General features: G+C 41.4%; 1 protein-coding gene across 1 annotated transcript; it reads right to left on the reverse strand.

The window, feature by feature from the left end:
* Positions 1 to 22: 22 nt before the first annotated feature.
* LOC101476055 (protein Tob1) lies at positions 23 to 3662 on the reverse strand. Its single transcript, XM_004558464.6, has 2 exons — positions 3388 to 3662; positions 23 to 2104 (listed from the first exon to the last, which is right to left on the reverse strand). Exon 2 carries the CDS (start codon positions 1872 to 1874, stop codon positions 855 to 857), a length of 1020 nt encoding a protein of 339 aa, XP_004558521.1. The 5' UTR covers positions 1875 to 2104; positions 3388 to 3662; the 3' UTR covers positions 23 to 854.
* Positions 3663 to 12184: the final 8522 nt, after the last annotated feature.

Below are 12184 nucleotides of genomic sequence, written 5' to 3' on the forward strand. Positions count from 1 at the left end.
TGTATTTTTTTTTGAAAAAAGAAAGAAAGAAAGAAAGAAAGAAAGAAAGAAAGAAAGAAAGCAAATATTCTTATATCCCACCACTACGGAATATTCTGTACACAATCTTTAGGATAGTCAATTTTTTTACATTTTTTTTTTTTAAATGATAAATTCATTTTTTATTTCAATAAAAAAGAAAACAAAGTTGCTGCAGCCATCACAGATCACTGGAGTAGTAAAAAGATATAAATGCAATACCATGTCGTAGAAACAATAGATACTCTGATATTTTACAAACTCTGTACTAAATTAAATTATACAATTAGAAAAAGACCAGGAAATCCCACTTATTTATGCCAATCTCTTGAAAAAAACAAAACAAAAAATAATTGGCGATGTCCAGTTATGTTTAAATACTGAAAAGAGGCCATGACTTGTGTTGTTTTTTTTCTCTTTTTTGTCTTTTCATATATATATGTATATATATATATATTTTTTTTTTAAACAGTCACATAAAAAAAATATTTTGTGCTTGGTTGGCAAAAGAAATAACAATGATGCATGTTGAAGTTTAGGTAACCAAGCTTGGACATTTTGTACTACAAGCTTCATTAAGGAAAAGAAAAAGGTATAACTCAAGGGGGCAAAATAATTCACCCTCGGGCTCATGCTCTTAGACTCGTAACAAAGATCTTACAGGTGACAAGTCACTTTTTCCTTTTATACTTGACATTCTGTTCTTGTTTACTTTTTTTTAATTTTTTTTTTTTTATTTCTGTTTTGAAATGTGCATTTGTGTTTGTTTCCCCCCATCACATTATCTCTGGTCGTTTCTGTATGAAGTAGTAGCTTAAGTAGTACCTTCACGTGTACTAGTTGGCCATAACTGGCTGGAATTGCTGGTTAGAATACTGCATGTTGCTCAAGCTGAAATTCAAGCCATCCATAAGCGACTTGTCATTAAGGCCACCGTAGGCCGCAAACATATCAAAGGCATTGCTGTACTGCAGCGGGCTGAGGCTGAGCGAGCTGTCGCTGGGGAAAAGAGCACTCTGGCTGCCCTGGCCCTGCAGGCTGGGGAACACAAATTCCTTGGCATTGGGGGAGAGTGCCGAGGGCTTCTGGTGCTGCTGCTGCGGCGCGCCGAGGCCTAACCCGTACAGAGAGTGCATGGAGGTGGAGATGGCTTTCTGTTTCAGAAGACTGTTCACATTCAGGCCCAGGTTGGTGGGAGAGGTACGTGCCACCTTGTTCCCAGCACCACTGCCGCCATTGTTGCGTCCACTGCTCTTCATCTTAGTGGAGCCAAACTTGGTGGCAGCAAAGGTGGCTGTTGTGAAGGTTAAAGGCTGCGTGGAGCGGGGCATAAAGGTGGGGCTTACTGCTGCCGAGTGGCCAAAGGGTGGGGAGGGCGAGCTGGAACCCGGGGAGGCACCATTCACAGGCTCATTGATGGGCATGAAGACCTGCGCGTCTGGATTGAAACTGTTCTTGATCTCTTTGTCCAAATCAAGTCCCACATTGCTACTTCCACTTTCGTTGCTGTCGTCGACGTACAACACTTTGACGGGCCCCTTCTCCCCAATCTGGTAGGACACCTCATAGGGGTCAATCCACACACTGAGGTCCTGGGGAAGGTTGTTGCGGACATCTTCAATGTCCAGCCCACTCTCTTTGGCTGCCTTCTCCACCACGGGGTCAACCTTCTCCCCAACGTGGATGCATCTGAATCCTGAACCTTTGTATGGCTTGTCCGGGTACCAGTGTCCTTCATATTTCTGCTTCAGCTGCCGCTCCAGCTCCTCGCCAAAAATGTTGACTCGCCGCCTGGGCAGCTTGTTATACAGGTATGAGATGATGAAGTTGAGGGCTACTTGGATTTCAAGCTGCATAGCTAACTGCTGAAGTTTACCCGATGCAACAAGATTATTTGTGTCTGACCTTGAACGTATCCACTGGGTCTGCTTTGTTTATCCGTGTTTGGCAGCACAGCTGCTCTCTCCAGTCGGGATGGCAAAAGTAACCAGAACTTGGATGAAACAGGTTGGGGAAAAAAAAATCAAAATCAGAAGTGCTGGTTTTGTGTAAGTGGTGTCCTTCCACAGGGTGTGATATTTTTTTCCTGCAAGAATTAAAAGTGGGGGAGGGACAAAACACATGTATAAGTACATGAAAATATATTTGGAATGATCATGCAGTATGGCTACACAGCTAAAACGAAGGGAGGAGGGTGCTTTAATTATTAAGCATTTGTTTTTAAAGCAGGTATGTTGTACTGTGACCATTTGAGCTCATAAATATGTAGGCTGTAAGCCATAAAATGGCCAACCAAAGCAGGATCTTAAAGGTAAAATAAACCAGAAAAGAGGAATATACAGAATATATTCTAATAATATGAATATATTGACATAAATAAACAGAAGAGGCACTACAGCTGGGCTATACTGTTGTCAACCCTGCATCTAAATGTCAAGAAGTAGGCATCGTGCACATTAACCTCACACTAGGACTGAGAATCCTATTACATAATAGGCTTCTAGATATCCTCCTTACAGCAGGAGACAGGAAAACTACTGCGGGGTTACCGCATTTCATTATCTAAAAAGGGTAAGCTTGACTTAGTGACTGCTTTGTAGATAATACCTAATGGTGGATAAGTTGGCAAAGAAACGATCCGGTTGGATTTCAGGCTTATAACCGTGCTACTGGGTTGGTATGGTATGCATACGGCACAGATTAGTCGAAGCAGTGTCGCCGAACAACCTGTCTGCGCCCATGTTTTGCGATTTTTGCGAAAGGATTTAGCCATTAAACATTTACTGAAACGAAGGCTGGATGCAGGCAGCACAGAAATAGCCCTCTTCTACCGAGAAGAGCTAGACAGAGAGGGTCTATAGGGAGTCAGCCTGTAGAGGCTGCTGAAATGCCCCAGAGTGGATTATTTTATTTCTCAGAGGGGGAAGCTAGCCCACACTGGAAAATAAAACCCCAAAAATCTGCAGTGTCTACACCTCACTAATAAAGATTGGTCGCAGTTGTAGCTACAGGTCTTGGCTGGTGTTACAGTAAGAAAGGCATAATATTGCAGAAACTGCAGCGCACAGGAACAGACTGTACTGACACTAGAAAAAGGCGATACAATAAAAAAAATAATAACGGGCTGCAGTGAAAATTCAACACCACATCGGACTCATTTCGAGTCTGTGGAGGTATCGCTATGTGCTTACATAAGAATAGAGAAAAAAAGAGCACACACAGCCTATATACACCCCTCCCTAACTTCGTGAACTGACGCAGCAGATCAGCTTATAGTTAAGTATGAATAGAGCTACAGTACAACTAAGAGCAATAATAAAGACAGCGACACACACACATTAGCAGAAACAAGAGAGCTGGAGTACTTACTTTTTTGTAAAAAATAAAGATTCTCAGTAGTTCTGAAGTACCGTTAGTTAGTGCAAATAGGAAAAAAAAAGTATAAATACTTTCTTCACATATAATAAATTATCAGCGTTACAAAAAAGTCTTCCAGTACACGTAGATTTTTGGAGGATTGGCGTTTACGGTTTTTTTAAAGGTTATTTTTCGGTTTTTTGTTTTTTAGCTCTCCTCTTTCAGCAGGCTTGCAGAGTAGCTCCCTCCTTTCTCGGGAGTTTCGCAACTTCGTCCTCTTCTGATACGGCGTTGCTCGTATTTATAGCTTTCCTCCGCCATGGGCACGAGGTAGGCGGTGATGCGGTTCCAGAGGTCAAAACAATGCAAGCGCCTGCGATTGGTCCGCGGCGGGAGTCCCGCCCTCTTCGTGACGCCCGAGGCGAGCACTGATTGGCTGATCGGCGCTGTCAAACTCGGACAAACGGTCCTGTGAGACGAGAGACGCCTGTGATGAGGAGTTTGCGTCAGAGATAACCTAGGTCTGTGCTGACAGCAAAAGGCAAAAGTCCTAATTAATGTTATTCACTAGCAGTATTATGTAAAGAGATCGAGCTGACTTGAAACAAACATAAAGGTGAAACTGTGGCACTTCCGGGAAGTAAATATGTTATAATAACCCACCCAGCAGGTTTTAGTCGTCGCAATCAGATAATATTTAAGACTAACAGCTCTGTGCCATGTTGATACCAGAAAAAGGGGCCTTAAAATAATTTGCTCCTACATTTCGTCACAGAATAGTCACAAAGACCCCCCCCCCCTTTTTTTTTTTTTTTTTTTTTTTTTTTTTTTACCTGCCACGAAAAGCTGCAGGATCTGTGATAAATGTATAACGCCTGAGAGGAGATTCCCCACAGCGGAACGATACAGCTGGCAAGCAGTGTGGGTTGTGCTGCATGCTATCTAGAAAACACAAGCGCTGATTGGCCTAAAATGGGGCAGGAACCATACTGTGAATGGTGTACCCGTATCCAAGGTGCTGATGTAGGCTGCGCACGTCATCGCTCGGCTGAACGCACGCTGTTGCCCAATTTAAAGTGAACCGGCACACACACAGGTATCTGCTCAAGAAAGGAAGAGTCGCTGGGGCTTTAAAAGCCTTTAAAACCACAATAAGGAAAACGTGCTTTCTCCTCATGATTAATGGTGTTATGTGAAACGGAAATAAAGTCGTTATCCTGATTAATTTACTTTGCTGACAACTTTGAGGTCGTATAGATAGATAGATAGATAGATAGATAGATAGATAGGTCGCCTTATTTACCATGGCAGCAGTGCTTTTTATTAAAAAAAAAAAGTCTGACAGAGTGGACATTCTTATGTTTCCCAAGCAGAGTCATGTGCTTGATGTGAGCTGTAAATGCGAGCAAACAGGGCTCCTGTGGAAAGTGCTTTAGGGAACAAGACATGACAGATGAGGCAGGGGTGGCTGAAATAGAGGGGGATTATACGATTTGACATTGCCCAGCAGATTCAGATTCACCATCTATCTTAAAGTGGAAGTGGGCGGGTGAGTGAGTGGACTGCCAGCCAGCAGCACTGTGTTTTGCAGCATGCCTTGTGGGCTGTTTTCACTGTAAAGATCTCGGTGTCACATGTCCTCCAGAATCACTTCCATATAGCCATTCTGCTGGGGCTCCTTTTTATGGTATGGTGTTTATATTGTGTATGGCTCCTGTATTTTTCCCCCACTAATGTGTACACAATTTGTGCCCTTGTGATGTTTGGAGTGGCAATAAAAGGCATCAGCTGACAGAGCAAGGTCAGCAGCTATAATCAGGCACGTTAAGACTGCTATATTGTCTTAGAGCGTAATCCTCTAATCATTGGAGTCCAGTGTATCTGCCACTCACTGCTGCTTCTGTCACATGAAGATTTCTAATTCTCCCCTGAAAACAGTGTCCAGTCTAACTTTGTGCCACAGAAATGAGAATATAGGCAGTTACGTGAGTAATTTAGCAAACGCTGCAGCTCAGTTGCCTTGTTGTATGGAAATCCAGCTCATCAGGGCTTAAGCTGACCTTCCTGTGGAACTTTGCAACAAGAAAGGAGAAAAGGGTATTTTAAAGTTTACTAAGCCATTTCTCAGCAAACTGAAGGGCATCTTTTAAGTATTTACAACCAGGCCTTAACCTAACATTCCTCTAGCACCAGAAGACAACACGGTGTTGCCCATCCTTCACTGCTGTCCTTTAACAGAAAAACACAAGCCCCTGGTGTGAAGTGACTACAGACCATAATAATCCACTTCTGCTTTCTTCTGAATGGTTTGTTCAAAGTAATAATAATAATAATAATAATACATTTTATTTAAATAGCGCCTTTCAAAGCACCCAAGGACACTGTACAACAGATAAAAACTGGGAAGCGATAAGAAATGGGAAAAAAGACAGCCCAATAATGTGCAATAATGTAAAAGGCATTATCCTCTTAGCAACGAGGAACTTAAGGGCTGTGATTAAATAACCATTTGCTTTGTGTTTATTTAAGGTCTACTTTTATAGTGCAGTGACACAAACAAACAGACACACAAGTGGAGGAGGATTTCTCACACACTGCTGCTTCCCTGTCTGCCTCCCCGCCTTCCTTTCCTTTTATCCCTCTTTCTATCTTTTTAAGGTAGATACAATATAATAATACAGAGAAAACAACAACAGTCAAACAACTGCCTATGAGCAAACACTTGGCAACAACGTGAAGGAAAAACTCCCTTTTAACAGGAAGAAACTGTTGGTAGAGCCAGGCTCAGCGAGGGGCAGTTATGTCTCTTATATGTCTGGTAAGATGATAGAACACAATAAGTACATCCACATTAAACAGGACAAGCTAAAGCTACACTTTTCATTCATTCGACATATTTAATTCACATAAATATAAATCTCACTGAGATCTGTTTCTGAGTGTTTACATCAGTGTTTCATGGCAGTATCAGCCAGTCTCTGTAGCAGCCTTTCAGCTGTGGCTGTCCATTAAACATCATGCATCAGTGGCTCGACTATGAGTCATGCTGTGTGCATACGCACTGAGGATTTACACGGCACGGTATGTGTAAATACAGGGGTTGTGTTATGAGTTGTCACGACATCGACGTAAACGCTTTTCTCTCCCGCACAGCCACCTTTAAAATCCACAGAGGCTGTTACATAATTCATCCAGGAGCGGACCGCTGGGACAACATCAATAGATCTATGTGACATCTGCATAGAGTGGGGGGGTTAAAAAAAGCATCTTAATACAGCCAACTGTAAGCTCTGTAAAACGGCAGAAAAAAGGAAATAAAAGATACACATTTGTCTGGACTGTTATGTATATATTTTATGTTTTTATAGTTGAAGTTTGCTGTTGCTTCTCTGTTTCTCTGTTTTCGTGCCGAGCTGCTGCTTTACATTCATTTATTTTACTTTGACCTTGTAGCGCTGCTCAGAAAAAAGAACGTGCTTCAGCTTTAACTTGGACTAAATAGAAAACACACACACACACACACACACACACACACACACACACACACACACACACACAAATGAGCAGGTCAGTACCTTCAGCTGAACCGCCCCAGACTGATATTTCCTAGGAATGGTTCCTCGTGTGACGGCTTTTTAAAGCTAACTATCTTCACCCTGTATTTCTATTGATTTTGGCTGATTTACAAGGGGGAAAAGAGAAGGAGGAAGATAATCAATCAATGCGATAGCTCTGTGTCAACTCAACAGAACATGCATGCTGGGTCTCTTTGCACATAAATTCCCTCATATGATCAAGTGACACCCCGTTTGCCTCGTGGAGAATCAATTTAGTAATGAGACATGGATGGCTAATGGAAGATATGAAAAAAAAGTGCAGAGGAAATTCTGATTCATTTATACAGTGACAAGGTTCATCACTTTTTGTGGTAGATTATGTTGCTAGTTAATATATATTATTACTTTTCTGCACTCTTCTCTCTCACTAATCATCCATTTGGATGGCAACACAGTTGCTCACAGTGTGCACAGGATCTGAAAGGAGGGGTGGAAGGTCCCCTGTGGTCTTGTACATACTCCACATGAGTCAAACAGCAGGAAGTGGATGTGCTCCAAGTTGGCAATCTAAATAGTAAACAAATAGAGCTGGGTAGACGCTCTGCAGCTTGTTAGTTTAAAAAGAGAACAATGCGTTATCAATAATTTACAGTGGCTCAATGCCACAGCTTGGCAAAAAGTGCAAATGTGTAGCTGACAGGATGACAGACACAGCCTGTAGATCCTAAATTTGTAATATTTCTAAAATCAACGAATGATTTTACTGAGTTGTTAAATTCTCTGCACATGTTCTTCTTCAACGACAAGCCTGGATTAGATATAGACACTATCTTCAGCCCACCATATATTTTTAATGATTCTGTTTGCTTTTCATAACAATCATAAGTTATTCTAAACGTTCATCTTGTGACTGTTATTCTGTTAATGTTGTCACATCTTTTTTATGTTAACACCAGGGACCTTCCTGCATTCACGGTTCTAAAAGTGATAATGGGAAAATCTTTTCCTCGCCTCCCATCATTCTGCCTGTAATATTTTTATTACATTTTAATAGATCTAGTTTGGGATTCATTTTGGGAGATACTGCAGTGTGTCAGAGCACTCTTTAGTGTACCCCTGAATGGAGTTAATGTGCTTGCACAGTAAGCAGACTGTAAAAACAATGCATGAAAACTCACAAACCAGACTAACATCTACCCCCTATCTGCCTTTTGGTCTAAAAACTGTCTGGCATGTTTGGACTTTTCAGTCCTTCAGTTCGGACAGGGGCTCATTTGCATTGACATTATTATTATATTTGTGGCCCCATGTGTCACTGACCACCTCCAAATGTCCCTTCAGGAATGCGGTGGCAAAGCCTCTCCGAGTACGTTCGCACCTGTATATAGAGCTGTTATTTCCGATTGGGTTACTCAAGACGCATTTTAGTGCTCAGCGTGACTCTTGGGGTGTTGGGGAATAAATAGCGTCTAGGGTTAAAGGAGTGTGGAGGTGTGAGAGAGGAAAGAAAAGGGGAAATAGGGAGGTATAAAGGACAGCTGGGAGGATATGAAGAAAGATGCATAAAAGAGGAGACGGTTATGACCGTGTGGAGGAAGCATGAGTGTCACAGAAAGTGAGCAAGAAAGATGAGAGGACAGATAAGTTCAGAAAGCGGATACGTGAATAAGAGAACAAGAATGAATGGATGAAAGCCATTTAAAAGCTTCAGCTCAATTTTATTTTCAAAAACTCAAGTCATCAGCATTGAGGCCTCCGCAGACAATCCTGTAAGCCTATTCAAGGTAGATTCAGCGGCTGCAGACTCCGATGCACTTATCATAATTCCTATTAGAGCTGACCCTCCGTGACACGCCGCGCAATTAGGATTCATGGAGAGAAATTAAAAGTAAACAGCAGGAGCTGTCTCTGCAGACGTGGGCCTGATAGATGAGAGGAAAGATAGAGGCAGACAACAGAGGAAGAGGAATGAGGATGAATGAAAAACTGAGAGGGAATAACAGTCCCACTGTTGTTTTTAACAAAGGGGGGGGGGGCTCCACTGTGTTCGTGGCTGCGGAAAAATACTTTATTGAATCTGCGTCTCCATCAGAAATACGCACACACGTCAATACATTTCTCATCACACCAGCCGTGTGTGTGTGTCTGTGCGTGCATGTTGTAACTAATGATGAAGCCACACACCGGTAGCTATCTCATCTGCTTTTAAAATGAGATTGTGGTTTGACAGCTTAAGAAACACCCATATTATCTTGAAATTTTCTGGCTATTGTATTAAATTATTCAACATGTAATCATCCAGCCTGTCACAGGGGGCAAATTAGATTCTGCAGCTCATCTTATACAAACGAAACCATTCAATAAAAAAAGGACGCCCTGCGCTGTTTAGCCTGTGACGTTGCATCAGACCAGAGCAGCCTCGATGTGTTCCCCTTACTCAAAAGACAGTAAAATGTGCTTAAACTTTGCACTGCTTCCATGCGATTCCAGCAGTTCTTTGGTGATCTGAATGATTTCTTAGCTTAATCAAAGCCTGATCCGAGAATAACGGGACATTCCTTTGCGTTTACAGACTGCATTTTAGCGTGGCTGTTTATTCAGTAACGCTGAGGAAATGTTAACATCTGCTTAAGAAAAACGTGTGTGTTTTTCTGAACCAGTCATTCGAGGGCAAGTGAACTTCAAAATAAGAAAATATAAATGAGAAAGTGAGTTTGCGTGCATGTGTGCTGCTAGTGGTGGGATGGTGTTTGGAAGATGTGGCGTGTGTTTAATTAGGTGAAAATTTATTTATAAATTCAAGTCGCAAGTTAGATTCGATATAATTTTTATCCACAAAGATTAGAGATGTTGTTTTGGCTTTACATTCCAAACCAGTGGTGAACGTCACATCAGCACAATTGGAGTAATCACACGGACTTTGTACTAAGAAGCTGGCAGGTTAAAGACAGGCGAATGTCCTGAGTCAGACATGCAATTCTGCAGGGTAAGTCCCGGGGCAATCACAACATCCAAATTTATTGTAATGATTATTTTATTCTCTTGAATATAATTGTATAAAAGTACATAAAAAACAGTTACGCTGTTATTTACAATAATTGGTATATAGTAACATATAGGTTTTAACACCATACTACCTTGTTAGAATTGTACAAAGTCAGTTTTTGCCTTCTCTTTCACTCTCCCTCAATATATGGGGAGGTGTGTGTAGTTGTGTGTGTTTATATATACACAAAATACAGTTTAAAGCAAAAACAGAGCAAATCTAACAAGCTTGGAAGTCAATATTTGGTATGATAACCTTTATTCTTAAACACAGCCTGAACTTTATAAAGGCAAGTTTTTTTCTTGTCATTTCTTTAAGTAGTCTTCAAGAATGGTCTCGAAGGACATTCAAAACTCTTCTTTGAAAGTCGGCTGCCTTTTGTTCAGTTTTCTGTCAAGATGATCCCACACTGTTTCAATAATACGGAGGTCTTGGCTCTGCAGAGGCCAATCCATGACTGATAGAGGTACAGTGCTCAGCATAAATGAGTACAACCCCTTTAAAAAGTAGAAATTTAATCAGTAGCTCAATGAACAAAAGAACAGTTTCCAACATTTTCACAAGGCTGAGTTTTATTGAACACTTGTTTAACTCCATAACATGAAATTAAGGTTAATAATATAACTTAGATCACAAAGTCTTCAGTTTTACTCAAATCGGTTGAAGCGAAAACGAATACACCCCGCAACAAAAACTACTACATCTAGTATTTTGTATTAACACTGTGATTTTCAAGGACAACACCAAGTCTTTTAGGCATGGAATGAACAAGTTGGCGACATATTGCAACATCTATCTTTATCCATTCTTCAAGAATAACCTCTTTTAGAGCCTGGATGCTGGATGGAGAGTGATGCTCAACTTGTCGCTTCAGAATTGCCCACAGGTGTTGGATTAGGGTTCAGATCAGGAGACAAACTTGGCATTTCAATCACCTTCACCCTGTTCTTCTTCAGAAATGAAACAGTAGCTTTAGATGTGTGTTTTAGATCATTGTGAATCCACTGCAAGGCAGGTGCTTTCTTCACGTTATTTTACGGTGGATCAAAATCTGACGGCACTGTGTAATCCCGTCAAACCATGACACAGCCTCCACCGTGTTTTACAGTTGGTCCTACACCTCGTCCATACATACTGACTATGATTTGAACCAAAAGTTTCAAAGTTGGATTTATGACTCCATACTTCAAGTTCTTGTGTAGGTTGGCATACCTCCACCTTTTCTCCCCATTTCCTGTCTTTAAGAACCCCTTCTTGATCCTTCCACTGAGAGCATTTTAATGAGGCTTCAATGGAGAGTCGATGAATCAACTGTAGGCCCAGATGCATCTCTGAGGTCCTGTTTCAGCTTTTTGCTTTGACTCAAGCCTTTGAACGCTACCGTATCAAAATTATGTTGTATCGAATTCTCATAATGAATAAAACTCATAAATTATTCACAATATTTTTTCTTTCCCAGAAGGATTATGACTTGAAGGAGATGTAACAGATAAGCACAGCTCTGGGTATATAACTCTTTACTTTATCTTCAGCTGATGACTTGCAAATACTTTGCCCCAGGGTACATCTGGCTGGAGCAGACACACACATTTTACTGCACATAATCTCTGCTGGTGTTCCTCGGCATTACCAGACATCTCTTGTCTCTTGGAACAGTGCAGTGTGTGTGTGTGTGTGTGTGTGTGTGGGTTTAAGATCTCCTGCCCCCTTATCAATGCGTCACACCTAAGCACAGTAACATGGAAACACAACTGTGGCAACAGCGTGTGACTCCCAGCAGCTATTGGTTGTACCTGTTTTGGGAACAGATACGGTATCACAGAGAGCCTGATGCATACTTAAAATGAGTACAGCACATTAACCTTTCCTTTATTTAGCTTCTGTCCTGTGGAGTCAACGAGGTGAACAAATATCAGATGGCAAACCGACTGGCCATGAATGCAAATCAGAAAGCAGGCAAACAGCATAGATAGTAATTGACAGCAGCTCCGATGAATCATCTAATGGATCTGTGTGTGTGCGTGTGCTTGTGTGTGTGGGTGGGTGGGTGGATGTTTATACATAATGGCGATAGAGTAGCAAAGAAACTGTGGATTTCAGTCGTTTCCACTGGGTGATGAATTTTCTCATATCTCCATTAGTAATTACAATTCATTGTTTTTATGATACACACCATTAACCTGAGTTAAAGGGACACTCCACAGCA

Source organism: Maylandia zebra, linkage group LG4 (genome assembly GCF_041146795.1).
Source record: "Maylandia zebra isolate NMK-2024a linkage group LG4, Mzebra_GT3a, whole genome shotgun sequence".
Taxonomy (NCBI): Eukaryota; Metazoa; Chordata; class Actinopteri; order Cichliformes; family Cichlidae; genus Maylandia; species Maylandia zebra.